Source organism: Salvelinus namaycush, unplaced genomic scaffold (genome assembly GCF_016432855.1).
Source record: "Salvelinus namaycush isolate Seneca unplaced genomic scaffold, SaNama_1.0 Scaffold715, whole genome shotgun sequence".
NCBI classification, from domain to species: domain Eukaryota; kingdom Metazoa; phylum Chordata; class Actinopteri; order Salmoniformes; family Salmonidae; genus Salvelinus; species Salvelinus namaycush.
In genome coordinates, this window is record NW_024061437.1 from 100,294 (window position 1) to 116,497 (window position 16,204).

The 16,204-nt window shown below is 48.3% G+C and overlaps 1 protein-coding gene across 1 annotated transcript in view; it reads right to left on the bottom strand.

Moving 5' to 3' along the window:
• ptprda (protein tyrosine phosphatase receptor type Da) overlaps positions 1-14,325 on the bottom strand; it is a gene marked incomplete at its 5' end in the record, with an annotated part of 79,991 nt that extends 65,666 nt beyond the window's left edge. Inside the window, 3 exon segments of the mRNA XM_038987396.1 lie at positions 10,386-10,564; positions 13,493-13,673; positions 14,221-14,325. Coding sequence (XP_038843324.1) covers positions 10,386-10,564; positions 13,493-13,673; positions 14,221-14,325 — 465 coding nt within the window.
• Between the last annotated feature and the right edge of the window lie 1,879 nt (positions 14,326-16,204).

Below are 16,204 nucleotides of genomic sequence, written 5' to 3' on the forward strand. Positions count from 1 at the left end.
TCTCTCTGTCTCTCTCTCTCTCTCTCTCTCTCTCTCTCTCTCTCTCTGTCTCTCTCTCTCTCTCTCTCTCTCTCTCTCTCTCTCTCTCTCTCTCTCTCTCTGTCTCTCTCTCTCTCTCTCTCTCTGTCTCTCTCTCTCTGTCTCTCTCTCTCTCTCTCTCTCTCTTTCAGTTCATTAATTGTGTCAAAGGTTCTGGATCAAGTTAAATGTGTTGAACACTGGTTGTCAACAGCCCGTGGTGATGAGACAGTTGTTGTATTAGAGGTTATTATGATGACACCAGGTTTCTGTGTCTGACTGACGGAGTTTAGGAACCATGACTGGTGAACTACTAGACTAAAACGAGCCCTGATGCTGATGCCAGACCAGATAGCTAGCGGTAACATTAAAACGAGCCCTGACACTGATGCCAGACCACATAGCTAGCGGTAACATTAAAACGAGCCCTGACACTGATGCCAGACCACATAGCTAGCGGTAACATTAAAACGAGCCCAGACGCTGATGCCAGACCAGATAGCTAGCGGTAACATTAAAACGAGCCCTGACACTGATGCCAGACCACATAGCTAGCGGTAACATTAAAACGAGCCCAGACGCTGATGCCAGACCACATAGCTAGCGGTAACATTAAAAGGAGCCCTGACACTGATGCCAGACAGACAGCTAGCTGTAACATTAAAACGAGCCCTGACACTGATGCCAGACCAGACAGCTAGCTGTAACATTAAAACGAGCCCTGATGCTGATGCCAGACCACATAGCTAGCGGTAACATTAAAACGAGCCCTGACACTGATGCCAGACAGACAGCTAGCGGTAACATTAAAGCGAGCCCTGATGCTGATGCCAGACAGACAGCTAGCTGTAACATTAAAAGAAGCCCTGACACTGATGCCAGACCAAACAGCTAGCAGTAACATTGAAACGAGCCCTGACACTGATGCCAGACAGACAGCTAGCTGTAACATTACCTTTCAGTTTATTGTAGTAAAAGTGTTCTTTACTACCATCTCTTAGGCTAACCAGTCCGAAACCTTCCTACCATGTCTCAGACTGTCCTGTCAGACACCTTCCTACCATGTCTCAGACTGACCTGTCAGAAACCTTCCTACCATGTCTCAGACTGTCCTGTCAGAAACCTTCCTACCATGTCTCAGACTGTCCTGTCAGAAACCGTCCTACCATCTTTCAGGCTGTCCTGTCAGAAACCGTCCTACCATGTCTCAGGCTGTCCTGTCAGAAACCTTCCTACCATGTCTCAGGCTGTCCTGTCAGACACCTTCCTACCATGTCTCAGGCTGTCCTGTCAGACACCTTCCTACCATCTCTCAGACTGTCCTGTCAGAAACCTTCCTACCATGTCTCAGACTGTCCTGTCAGACACCTTCCTACCATGTCTCAGACTGTCCTGTCAGAAACCGTCCTACCATGTCTCAGGCCGTCCTGTCAGACACCATCCTACCATGTCTCAGGCTGTCCTGTCAGACACCATCCTACCATGTCTCAGACTGTCCTGTCAGACACCTTCCTACCATGTCTCAGACTGTCCTGTCAGAAACCGTCCTACCATGTCTCAGGCTGTCCTGTCAGAAACCTTCCTACCATGTCTCAGACTGTCCTGTCAGAAACCGTCCTACCATGTCTCAGGCTGTCCTGTCAGAAACCTTCCTACCATGTCTCAGGCTGTCCTGTCAGAAACCTTCCTATCATGTCTCAGGCTGTCCTGTCAGAAACCTTCCTACCATGCCTCAGGCTGTCCTGTCAGAAACCTTCCTACCATCTCTCAGGCTGTCCTGTCAGAAACCTTCCTACCATGTCTCAGGCTGTCCTGTCAGAAACCTTCCTACCATGTCTCAGGCTGTCCTATCAGACACCTTGGTTATTTGTTAGGAACGTGTCATGCTAGTTGTATACTAAACTCATGTTGATTGGCTTCTTAATAAACATGTATCTATTTTCTCCTCCTCTCACCCCCCCCACCTCTCTCTCTCCCTCCCCCAACCCCTCCCCCACCCCCTCCACCAGACCTGGTTAATATATATGTATAAGAGTATCTAGTATTTAAAATACTTTTTTTCTGTGTTTTTGAGTATTTTCAAATCCACAGCCCAAAACAAGTACATTTATTTCAGTATAGTCAACCAAATTGTATTTTAAAAGTATTTTCAAATACTTATTTCAAATACCTGGGTTAAATGCACGGGAGAGTATTTGAGCCTGTGTTTTTGGCATTGTTCTAATACTTTCCAAGTGTATTTATACTACTTGTATAAGTATTTAACTACTTTTCTTTTCAAATAAGATATCCGAATACATACTTCAAATGTATGTGAAAGTAACTGAGATATTTGAAATCATATTTGAACCCAGGTCTGCTCTCTACCCCTCTTTCCCCCACCCCTGTTCTCTCTGTCTCTCTCTCTCTGTCTGTCTCTGTCTCTCTCTCTGTCTGTCTGTCTCTCTCTGTCTCTCTCTCTCTCTCTCTCTCTCTGTGTCTCTCTCTCTCTCTCTCTCTGTGTGTGTGTCTCTCTCTCTGTGTGTGTGTGTCTCTCTCTCTCTCTCTCTCTCTCTCTCTCTCTCTCTCTCTCTCTCTCTCTCTCTCTCTCTCTCTCTCTGTCTCTCTCTCTCTCTCTCTCTCTCTGTCTCTCTCTGTCTCTCTCTCTTTCCACCCCTCCCTTCCTCCCCCTCTCCTGATAGATATCTGGAAGGCTGTAGGAGCGGCGGTGCTGGGCTTCATCTCTGGCGTACCCGGAGGTTACCTACTATCCTCCACAATGGCAGCAGAACTCGGTGGCCTGGGGCCTCCGCCGGAAGACATTAACAAGGGAGAATCAGAGGCAGACAAAGGGCTCATCACCTTCCTGACCCTCTTGATAGGAATGTTCCTGATGTTGTTTCTGCCCATGGTAGTAGGAGGAATACTGTGCCTCGCTGCCTCCATGGCAATCAGGAAGGCTGGGGAGACTGAGCCGGACGCTACGGAGGTGGCTGCGGTCGTAACAGTGGTTCTGATGGGGACCTCTGCTATATGCGGAGGTGTGGGATTCCTCTTGGAAACAGCCATTGGAGGACTGACTGACATCCTGACTATGTACCAATACACTGTAGAAATGGCGGTGAAAGTCATCTTTATTGTCGTGTCTCCTTTTACGGCTGCGTTGGCAGCAGGGGTGTCGGTTCAGTTCGGTAAGGGAGCCGTCAAACTGAGGGCAGCGGCAGGCATAGGAACAGGGATACTAGCAGCCTTGAAGTCCCAGTCAATCCTGGGGCACTGGGGCACTATGGGGGCTCTGTTTGGTCCGGCGGCAGCTGCAGGGGTGGCTCTGTCCGCTGCTCTGAGACGCAGCAGTAGCAGCTATGGGAAGGCAGGGAGACTGGGGGCAACACTGGGGGCAATGTGCGCCACGTGGTTTGGGAGATGGACTCTGAGTTATTTCACGGTGTGGATTTTAATATGGATCTTTCTGATTTCACTGCTGTCCCTGGTAGTTGTGGATCCTACCAGACCAGCTAATCAAGGAGAACGAATCTCAGATACAATGTCAGCAGAGGAGATTTAGTCAAGAAATCATTTGACTAAATGTTTCTTTATACCCATTTCAGACAGACGATGTGGTATGCGACCTGTAAACAAAATCGGAGGCAATGTTCATACAAGCCCTTAGTGACCATTCCCGAGTGGCGCAGCGGTCTAAGTCACTGCCTCTCAGTGCTAGAGACGTCACTAAAGACCCTGGTTCGATTCCAGGCTGTGGTTGGGAGTCCCATAGGGAGGTGCACAATTGGTCCAGCGACGTCCGGGTTTGGCCGTCATTGTAAATAATAATTTGTTGTTAATTATCCGACTTGCCTAGTTAAGTAAATATATTTTGGGAGGTATACCCCTTTTATACATATCACTGGCCAATTGGGAGGGGTGGGGGTACTGTTAAACCACGGGGGCTATTTTGGTCTGTGTGTGAAAGGGATATTTTTTCATGCCTTTGTAATCATTGTATTTTTATAAAATGTTATCACCTGTATATATAGGACTGCAGGTAGTCATTGTAAATAATAATTTGTTTTTAACTGACTCGCCTGGTTAAATAACGGTTAAATATAAAATATATAAAAAATTGTCAGTGGACTAACAGGAATGTTGGGTTTTGTTTGAATATTATTTAAATATTGCATGTTGGGTATTATTTTGCTTGTTGGGGCGGGGAGAGTCTTTTGATTGTAATCTCTATGTACGATACTTACTCCCCTTGTTGTTAAAAAATGGATATAATTGTACATCTATTTCAAAAACTGTATCTACCCTTTTTTTAATATATATCTCCAGAAAATATGTATATAAACTAAAAAAAATTAAAATAAATGTTTGTTTGGAATTATTTTAATAATGTTAGAGGATGACTACATTACAGACACCTGCCAGCTCTCACAACACCTGGATAGGGTGCGTTCCAGGATGACTACATTACAGACATCTGCTAGCTCTCACAACACCTGGATAGGGTGTGTTCCAGGATGACTATATTACAGACACCTGCCAGCTCTCACAACACCTGGATAGGGTGCGTTCCAGGATGACTATATTACAGACACCTGCCAGCTCTCACAACACCTGGATAGGGTGCGTTCCAGGATGACTACATTACAGACCCCTGCCAGATCTCACAACACCTGGATAGGGTGTGTTCCAGGATGACTACATTACAGACCCCTGCCAGCTCTCACAACACCTGGATAGGGTGCGTTCCAGGATGACTATATTACAGACACCTGCCAGCTCTCACAACACCTGGATAGGGTGCGTTCCAGGATGACTACATTACAGACCCCTGCCAGATCTCACTACACCTGGATAGGGTGCGTTCCAGGATGACTACATTACAGACACCTGCCAGCTCTCACAACACCTGGATAGGTTGCGTTCCAGGATGACAACATTACAGACGCCTGCCAGCTCTCACAACATATGGATAGGGTGCGTTCCAGGATGACTACATTACAGACGCCTGCCAGCTCTCACAACACCTGGATAGGGTGCGTTCCAGGATGACTACATTACAAACCCCTGCCAGCTCTCACAACACCTGGATAGGGTGCGTTCCAGGATGACTACATTACAGACCCCTGCCAGATCTCACTACACCTGGATAGGGTGCGTTCCAGGATGACTACATTACAGACATCTGCCAGCTCTCACAACACCTGGATAGGGTGCGTTCCAGGATGACTACATTACAGACATCTGCCAGCTCTCACAACACCTGGACAGGTGTTTAAACATATCAGCTAACCACATCATCTGCTACAGCAATCTGATGCCAGACTGCACAGTCAATGACGTGACATGGTTTCATGCAATGAAATGTCTGTAATGTAGTGGGGCCTGGAATGCACCTGGCCCAGCCTCTTGCCACGGTGCGATGACGTAGTCACCTGTACCTCAGACAGAAGGTCGTTTCAGAAAACAGGAAGACGGCAACGGAAGCAGGTCGATGCAGTGACTCTCCGTATGAACGACGGGACAAGCAGGGTAAGACCAGAACCACAATAAAACACATCCTCATTAGTCACATACCATGTTTCTTCCTGTTTTAAAGCCACGCTCCTTCATTTCGTGCATAACCTCAGAGAGTGTGGCGCCGACCATTAACGGCCACAGTTATTATCAGTGTTGCAGCACAAAATGACAGAGTTTGCTGACGTCAAACTATTTTTTACTGCGATCCAACACGTTGCCCGTAAATTAGAATCAAAAATCTGTCCGGTCTCTGATTTCTGTTGGAAACACGTGTCTTCACACCTCTATTAATTCTCCCGTTACGTTTCAGTGTGTTCTATCCTTCAGTCTATCTGTTACAGTGGTGTGTATTAAGTTACACACCACTGTGGAAAACAGTGGGATTTAGTTCAGTTCACCGTGTCAAAGTCATGGTTAAATGTCACCGTGTCTGACAACACTGAAGCTCTAGAACCTGTTAGACCTCATTTCTATGGCTCTGTTCCAAGTGGCTCCCTACTTCTCTATAGGGCCCTGGTCAAAAGTAGTGCACTACATAGGGAATAGGGTGCCATTTAGGGAGCATTACTATGATCAAGTTTGATACATAGTAAACGCTGACTGCTGGTGGGTTGACCCCCCCCCCCCCCACGTTGATGAATATTTGAGGGCATCATTATTGTCTTGTGTTAACTGGTCTGTTACTGGGCTAAGGCTCAGCGGACGTTTACACTAGCCTTGCCCTCATGTGGGTGCTAACAAGCATGCTAGGTAGTGCTACGTATCAACAGCCGCTGTCAGCCAATCCAGTAGGGGATGGAAGCTATGGTGAGCTACGATTGGTCGCGGAGGATTTTAATCAAGTTCAGTTTTTCCCAATTTTAGTCCTGCCCTGTTCAGCTGCCCTGTCCAGCTGCCTTGTTCAGCTGCCTTGTTCAGCTGCCCTGTTCAGCTGCCCTGTTCAGCTGCCTTGTTCAGCTGCCCTGTTCAGCTGCCCTGTTCAGCTGCCTTGTTCAGCTGCCCTGTTCAGCTGCCTTGTTTAGCTGCCCTGTCCAGCTGCCTTGTTCAGCTGCCCTGTTCAGCTGCCCTGTTCAGCTGCCTTGTTCAGCTGCTCTGTTCAGCTGCCCTGTTCAGCTGCCCTGTTCAGCTGCCTTGTTCAGCTGCCCTGTTCAGCTGCCCTGTTCAGCTGCCCTGTTCAGCTGCCCTGTTCAGCTGCCTTGTTCAGCTGCCCTGTTCAGCTGCCCTGTTCAGCTGCCTTGTTCAGCTGCCCTGTTCAGCTGCCCTGTTCAGCTGCCTTGTTTAGCTGCCTTGTTCAGGTGCCCTGTTCAGTTGCCCTGTTCAGCTGCCCTGTTCAGCTGCCTTGTTCATCTGCTCTGTTCAGCTGCCCCGTTCAGCTGCCCTGTTCAGCTGCCCTGTTCAGATGCCTTGTTCAGCTGCCCTGTTCAGCTGCCTTGTTCAGCTGCCTTGTTCAGCTGCCTTGTTCAGCTGCCCTGTTCAGCTGCCTTGTTCAGCTGCTCTGTTCAGCTGCCCTGTTCAGCTGCCCTGTTCAGCTGCTCTGTTCAGCTGCCCTGTTCAGCTGCCCTGTTCAGCTGCCTTGTTTAGCTGCCCTGTCCAGCTGCCTTGTTCAGCTGCCCTGTTCAGCTGCCCTGTTCAGCTGCCTTGTTCAGCTGCTCTGTTCAGCTGCCCTGTTCAGCTGCCCTGTTCAGCTGCCTTGTTCAGCTGCCCTGTTCAGCTGCCCTGTTCAGCTGCCCTGTTCAGCTGCCTTGTTCAGCTGCTCTGTTCAGCTGCCCTGTTCAGCTGCCCTGTTCAGCTGCCTTGTTCAGCTGCCTTGTTCAGCTGCCCTGTTCAGCTGCCTTGTTTAGCTGCCCTGTTCAGCTGCCTTGTTCAGATGCCTTGTTCAGCTGCCCTGTTCAGCTGCCTTGTTCAGCTGCCTTGTTCAGCTGCCCTGTTCAGTTGCCTTGTTCAGCTGCCCTGTTCAGCTGCCTTGTTCATCTGCTCTGTTCAGCTGCCCTGTTCAGCTGCCCTGTTCAGCTGCCCTGTTCAGATGCCTTGTTCAGCTGCCCTGTTCAGCTGCCTTGTTCAGCTGCCTTGTTCAGCTGCCCTGTTCAGCTGCCTTGTTCAGCTGCTCTGTTCAGCTGCTCTGTTCAGCTGCCCTGTTCAGCTGCCCTGTTCAGCTGCTCTGTTCAGCTGCCCTGTTCAGCTGCCTTGTTCAGCTGCCTTGTTCAGCTGCCCTGTTCAGCTGCCTTGTTTAGCTGCCCTGTCCAGCTGCCTTGTTCAGCTGCCCTGTTCAGCTGCCCTGTTCAGCTGCCTTATTCAGCTGCTCTGTTCAGCTGCCCTGTTCAGCTGCCTTGTTCAGCTGCCATGTTCAGCTGCCCTGTTCAGCTGCCTTGTTCAGCTGCCTTGTTCAGCTGCCCTGTTCAGCTGCCCTGTTCAGCTGCCTTGTTCAGCTGCCCTGTTCAGCTGCCCTGTTCAGCTGCCTTGTTCAGCTGCCCTGTTCAGCTGCCCTGTTCAGCTGCCCTGTTCAGCTGCCTTGTTCAGCTGCCTTGTTCAGCTGCCCTATTCAGCTGCCCTGTTCAGCTGCCTTGCCCATGCTCACATCTCTTAACAGTCCCCACTGCCCCCTCCGCTTCTCTCTCTGTCCTTCCGTTGAAAATGAATGGCTTCCGATGTTTCACCGTTTCAATGCCGCTTCCTAGTGTAAACACACTGTCAGACACACTGCGACAACAAACTGCTGAAAGCAGCCTCCATTTCACTTGCTCTGTTAGCTAGATGTTACACTCATTCAGATGGATCTACATTATCCCCCTCTCCACCAACTCCTTCTCTCTCTCTCCCCCTCTCACCTATCTCCTTCTCTCTTCATCCCCCTCTCCCCTATCTCCTTCTCTTTCTCTCCCCCTTGCCTAGTTAAATAAATAAATAAATAGCACCGGTTCCAATCCAAGTTCCAATGCCGTTTAACAAACTCCAGGCGGTGCTGCTGTGTTCCACCCCAGTTCCAATGCCGTTTAACAAACTCCAGGCGGTGCTGCTGTGTTCCACCCCAGTTCCAATGCCGTTTAACAAACTCCAGGCGGTGCTGCTGTGTTCCACCCCAGTTCCAATGCCGTTTAACAAACTCCAGGCGGTGCTGTTGTGTTCCACCCCAGTTCCAATGCCGTTTAACAAACTCCAGGCGGTGCTGTTGTGTTCCACCCCAGTTCCAATGTCGTTTAACAAACTCCAGGCGGTGCTGTTGTGTTCCACCCCAGGCCACATTTTAATATTATTTTAATATTGTATGTTGAGTTTTGGTTTTGCTTTGTCTGTTTCTTATCTTACTTTTGGATAGAATTGTTCATCTATAACAACAGTGGTTCTCTACCCTCTCCTCAGAACCCCCAGCCAGTCCAACCCTCTCCTCAGAACCCCCAGACAGTCCAACCCTCTCCTCAGAACCCCCAGCCAGTCCAACCCTCTCCTCAGAACCCCCAGCTGTACCAAACCTCTCCTCAGAACCCCCAGCTGTACCAAACCTCTCCTCAGGACCCCCAGCTGTTCCAAACCTCTCCTCAGGACCCCCAGCTGTTCCAAACCTCTCCTCAGGACCCCCAGCCGTTCCCAACCTCTCCTCAGGACCCCCAGCCGTTCCCAACCTCTCCTCAGGACCCCCAGCCATTCTAAACCTCTCCTCAGAACCCCCAGCCGTTCCAAACCTCTCCTCAGGACCCCCAGCTTCTCCAAACCTCTCCTCAGGACCCCCAGCCATTCCAAAGCTCTCCTCAGGACTCCCAGCCGTTCCAAACCTCTCCTCAGGACTCCCAGCTTCTCCAAACCTCTCCTCAGGACCCCCAGCTGTACCAAACCTCTCCTCAGGACTCCCAGCCGTTCCAAACCTCTCCTCAGGACCCCCAGCTGTTCCAAACCGCTCCTCAGGACTCCCAGCCGTTCCAAACCTCTCCTCAGGACCCCCAGCTGCTCCAAACCTCTCCTCAGGACTCCCAGCCGTTCCAAACCTCTCCTCAGGACCCCCAGCCGTTCCCAACCTCTCCTCAGGACCCCCAGCCGTTCTAAACCTCTCCTCAGGACCCCCAGCCGTTCCAAACCTCTCCTCAGGACCCCCAGCCGTTCCCAACCTCTCTTCAGGACCCCCAGCCGTTCCAAACCTCTCCTCATGACTCCCAGCTGTACCAAACCTCTCCTCAGGACCCCCAGCCGTTCCAAACCTCTCCTCAGGACCCCCAGCCGTTCCAAACCTCTCCTCAGGACCCCCAGCCGTTCCAAACCTCTCCTCATGACTCCCAGCCGTTCCAAACCTCTCCTCAGGACCCCCAGCCGCTCCAAACCTCTCCTCAGGACCCCCCTGATTCAACTTGTCAACTAATCATCAAGTCCTGGACTAGGTAAATCAGGTGAGATAGTTCAGGGCTATAACAACATGCTGAAACATCTGGGAGTCCCTGAGGAGAGGTTTATCTATAATAGTATCTCTATGGTACTGATGGAGTCCCAGAGGAGAGGTTTGAGAAGCATTGTATTACAATAACTATTTCTAACCTCTCTTATATGTCCTATACAAATGTTTTTGTCAATCAATAGACAATTTCAAATAAATGTCTGCTGTTTTCGAAAGAAATGTGTGTCTTTGATCGTTTAAAGTTGCCTGCTACTGTAAGACCCTCCCCCCTCACCTGTATCCGTCTATGAAGCTGCCGTTGACGTAGTCTGACCCCCTCCCCCCTCACCTGTATCCATCTATGAAGCTGCCGTTGACGTAGTCTGACCCCCTCCCTCCTCACCTGTATCCGTCTATGAAACTGCCGTTGACGTAGTCTGACCCCCTCCCTCCTCACCTGTATCCGTCTATGAAGCTGCCGTTGATGTAGTCTGACCCCCTCCCTCCTCACCTGTATCCGTCTATGAAGCTGCCGTTGATGTAGTCTGACCCCTCCACTCCTCTGATTGGCTGCAGACAGACCCTGGTGGACTCATAGGGCATGATGTTCACCAGACGGTTCTTGAACTTGTTACACGGCAGGTTGGCACTCACAAACCTGGAGGTGTGGGCCTTCGCACTGGCCAACCGCTATGGAGGGGGAGGGAGATGACATAGGGTGTTATAGTGTGACATAGCATTACATATTGTATCATAAGATATGACGTGCGAGGAAAAGGGAAGTGTGAGCCTTCACACTGGTCAAGAACTATGAAGGGGAGGGTGGTGACATAGGGTGTTATAATGTGACATAGCATTACATATTGTATCAAAAGATATGACGTGCGAGGAGAAGGGAAGTATGAGGGCCTTCACACTGGTCAAGAACTATGAAGGGGAGGGTAGTGACATAGGGTGTTATAATGTGACATAGCTACACATCATGTAATAATGTGACATAGAATGACACAGCAGAACAGAACAGTGCATGACTTAATATTTAAGCTGGACCCTATCATTGGCTAGATGCTATGGGACGTGATATGTCATGACATAGTGTGTTATAACAAGATAAGATATGGCTTAACAATTCATAAGAAAATATCACATGACATAATGAATTATATCATGACATAGTAGAACAGAGCATGACCGCTATACAGTTCAGTTTGCACAGAGTCTAACAAACAGGGGGAGAGGGGGGAGAGGGGGAGGAGGAGGAAGAGAGGGGGAGGAGGAGGAAGCGGGAGGGTGGAGGGAGGAGGAAGAAGAGAGGAGAGGGGGAGAAGAGAGGGGAAGGAGGAGGAAGGGGGGGTGGAGGGGGGAGGAAGAAGAGAGGAGAGGGGGAGAAGAGAGGGGAAGGAGGAGGAAGGGGGGGTGGAGGGGGGAGGAAGAAGAGAAGACAGCTCCCTGGCTGTCTCGACACACACGTGAACCAGAGTTTATCCTGCGTCAGCGAAACCCCAAACACACACACACACACACACACACACACACACACACACACACACACACACACACACACACACACACACACACACACACACACACACACACACACACACACACACACACACACACACACACACACACAGTCTGACCGTTGCTTGACTCGGGTGAGAAAGAACAACAGCTCATTAGAGAAGGACAGAGAGGAAACTACAGGAAGTCAATGGAACACTGAGATCTCACCAGGGCCAGCAGTCAGAAGGGAATCAGTTGGACTGCCGTTGATGTAGTCTGACCCCCTCCCTCCTCACCTGTATCCGTCTATGAAGCTGCCGTTGATGTAGTCTGACCCCCTCCCTCCTCACCTGTATCCGTCTATGAAGCTGCCGTTGATGTAGTCTGACCCCCTCCCCCCTCATTTCCACAAGGGGACACGTTTTGTTCACGGGACCCCCTATGTCCTCCACGTTTCTTTATAGGTTTTTATAGTAAAGACACGTCATTTAATTGGAGAAATGGATGACCTTTTAATGTGACATGAACACAACCAGTCATGATGTTTTCATCTGGCCAAGAAAATAGTACGACATGTCACGTACGTTAACATGTTATACCCTTCTTGTCCACACAGCATCAGATACATGGTCTACACATACTGAGACAGAGGGGGCGCTGTTTCACTGTCCAGACAGCATCAGATACATGGTCTACACATACTGAGACAGAGGGGGCGCTGTTTCACTGTCCAGACAGCATCAGATACATGGTCTACACATACTGAGACAGAGAGGTGCTGTTTCACTGTCCAGACAGCATCAGATACATGGTCTACACATACTGAGACAGAGAGGTGCTGTTTCACTGTCCAGACAGCATCAGATACATGGTCTACACATACTGAGATAGAGAGGTGCTGTTTCACTGTCCAGACAGCATCAGATACATGGTCTACACATACTGAGACAGAGAGGTGCTGTTTCACTGTCCAGACAGCATCAGATACATGGTCTACACATACTGAGATAGAGAGGAGCTGTTTCACTGTCCAGACAGCATCAGATACATGGTCTACACATACTGAGACAGAGAGGTGCTGTTTCACTGTCCAGACAGCATCAGATACATGGTCTACACATACTGAGACAGAGAGGTGCTGTTTCACTGTCCAGACAGCATCAGATACATGGTCTACACATACTGAGACAGAGAGGTGCTGTTTCACTGTCCAGACAGCATCAGATACATGGTCTACACATACTGAGACAGAGAGGTGCTGTTTCACTGACCAGACAGCATCAGATACATGGTCTACACAAACTGAGACAGAGAGGTGCTGTTTCACTGTCCAGACAGCATCAGATACATGGTCTACACATACTGAGACAGAGGGGAGCTGTTTCACTGTCCAGACAGCATCAGATACATGGTCTACACATACTGAGACAGAGAGGTGCTGTTTCACTGTCCAGACAGCATCAGATACATGGTCTACACATACTGAGACAGAGAGGTGCTGTTTCACTGTCCAGACAGCATCAGATACATGGTCTACACATACTGAGACAGAGAGGTGCTGTTTCACTGTCCAGACAGCATCAGATACATGGTCTACACATACTGAGACAGAGAGGTGCTGTTTCACTGTCCAGACAGCATCAGATACATGGTCTACACATACTGAGACAGAGAGGTGCTGTTTCACTGACCAGACAGCATCAGATACATGGTCTACATGTAGAGAGACAGAGAGGTGCTGTTTCACTGTCCAGACAGCATCAGATACACGGTCTACACATACTGAGACAGAGAGGTGCTGTTTCACTGTCCAGACAGCATCAGATACATGGTCTACACATACTGAGACAGAGAGGTGCTGTTTCACTGTCCAGACAGCATCAGATACATGGTCTACACATACTGAGACAGAGAGGTGCTGTTTTGCTCGCTCGGACACTTTATCTGAGATTGATGAGTCTTTGCTGTTGTCGCATGTCTCGGTCAAAATAAATGATCAATATTTAAATATTTGATTTGAACCCGGGCAAGGAGGTACGCCGGCCCTGGATCTCACAGACACGACTTTATTTTCCTAGAACAGCTTCACAGAACCCTAGAACCTTGACAACGTACCTTGAACTCCAGTTCCGTGCCCGTGACGTTCTCCGCCGGTTCTATCTGGGTCAGTCTCTGGATGTAGGCGTGAAGGTTTCGCGCCGGAACCTCGGTGTTGCCGCAGGCGACGGCTTCCAGCAGCGCGTCGTGAATAAAGGCGTACTGATCCTCAGTCTGCACCATGTAGTTCCGCTGGGACCTAAAAGTTGAACGTTTCAGTCAGGGTTAATTTAATGATAATTTGTGTCTGTAAAAAATGATGTGTCTGCAAAAAATGATATGTGTCTGTAAAAAATGATATGTATCTGTAAAAAATGATATGTATCTGTAAAAAATGATATGTATCTGTAAAAAATAATGTGTATCTGTAAAAAATGATGTGTATCTGTAAAAAATGATATGTGTCTGTAAAAAATGATGTGTATCTGTAAAAAATGATATGTATCTGTAAAAAATGATATGTATCTGTAAAAAATGATGTGTATCTGTAAAAAATGATGTGTATCTGTAAAAAATTATATGTGTCTGTAAAAAATGATGTGTGTCTGTAAAAAATGATGTGTATCTGTAAAAAATGATATGTGTCTGTAAAAAATGATGTGTATCTGTAAAAAATTATATGTGTCTGTAAAAAATGATGTGTATCTGTAAAAAATATGTGTCTGTTCCTACATGGTCCCTACAGTGGTAATTGGTTCAACGTTCTGAAAATGAACGCTTGTTGGATGAGAGATCTCCCCATTTACCTCATGAGGGTCACGTGACCGTAGATGTCAACTGTCTTCTCGTGTTTGATTCGCTCCACCATGGCGTCAATCACGATGAAACAACCAGTCCGGCCCACTCCAGCACTGAAAAAGGGGGGCGGGAACAAGAGACATGATGCATAATCATTCCAAAAGTCAGTCTATGTATCACAGTGTCATCTGTAGGATGACATATTAAAACAACGCTCCATTGCAGAGAAGTTAACCCAGTAGTACTTACAGGGCCGACGGGTAACCTGGAACTAAATGGAGCTATCATGATTCATCCTTCTACAGGGTGTAACTAATGATGACAGCAACATGTTGATCTGCAACTAACTAGCTGTTAAAGGACAGCAACATGTTGATCTGCAACTAACTAGCTGTTAAAGGACAGCAACATGTTGACCTGCAACTAACTAGCTGTTAAAGGACAGCAACATGTTGACCTGCAACTAACTAGCTATTAAAGGACAGCAACATGTTGACCTGCAACTAACTAGCTATTAAAGGACAGCAACATGTTGACCTGCAACTAACTAGCTATTAAAGGACAGCAACATGTTGACCTGCAACTAACTAGCTGTTAAAGGACAGCAACATGTTGACCTGCAACTAACTAGCTATTAAAGGACAGCAACATGTTGACCTGCAACTAACTAGCTGTTAAAGGACAGCAACATGTTGACCTGCAACTAACTAGCTATTAAAGGACAGCAACATGTTGACCTGCAACTAACTAGCTACTAAAGGACAGCAACATGTTGATCTGCAACTAACTAGCTTTTAAAGGACAGCAACATGTTGACCTGCAACTAACTAGCTGTTAAAGGACAGCAACATGTTGATCTGCAACTAACTAGCTTTTAAAGGACAGCAACATGTTGATCTGCAACTAACTAGCTTTTAAAGGACAGCAACATGTTGACCTGCAACTAACTAGCTGTTAAAGGACAGCAACATGTTGATCTGCAACTAACTAGCTTTTAAAGGAATCCATTTGATCCTCTCTGTCCAGACACACACGCACGAACACACACACACACACACACACACACACACACACACACACACACACACACACACACACACACACACACACACACACACACACACACACACACACACACACACACACACACACACACACACACACACACATACATACGAAGTCCCTCTACGACCTCCTCAGAGTCATCAAAAGAGCAAAAGGACATTATAGGATTAAGGTGGACTCATACTACACAGGCTCCGCCGCCCGCGGCATGTGACTGGGACTACAGTCCATTACAGATTACAAAGGAAGACCCAGCCGTCATGTGACAGGGGCTACAGTCCATTACAGATTACAAAGGAAGACCCAGCCGTCATGTGGCAGGGGCTACAGTCCATTACAGATTACAAAGGAAGACCCAGCCGTCATGTGACAGGGACTACAGTCCATTACGGATTACAAAGGAAGACCCAGCCGTGATGTGGCAGGGGCTACAGTCCATTACAGATTACAAAGGAAGACCCAGCCGTGATGTGACAGGGGATACAGTCCATTACAGATTACAAAGGAAGACCCAGCTGTCATGTGACAGGGGCTACAGTCCATTACAGATTACAAAGGAAGACCCAGCTGTCATGTGACAGGGGCTACAGTCCATTACAGATTACAAAGGAAGACCCAGCCGTGATGTGACAGGGGATACAGTCCATTACAGATTACAAAGGAAGACCCAGCTGTCATGTGACAGGGGCTACAGTCCATTACAGATTACAAAGGAAGACCCAGCTGTCATGTGACAGGGGCTACAGTCCATTACAGATTACAAAGGAAGACCCAGCCGTGATGTGGCAGGGGATACAGTCCATTACAGATTACAAAGGAAGACCCAGCTGTCATGTGACAGGGGCTACAGTCCATTACAGATTACAAAGGAAGACCCAGCTGTCATGTGACAGGGGCTACAGTCCATTACAGATTACAAAGGAAGAC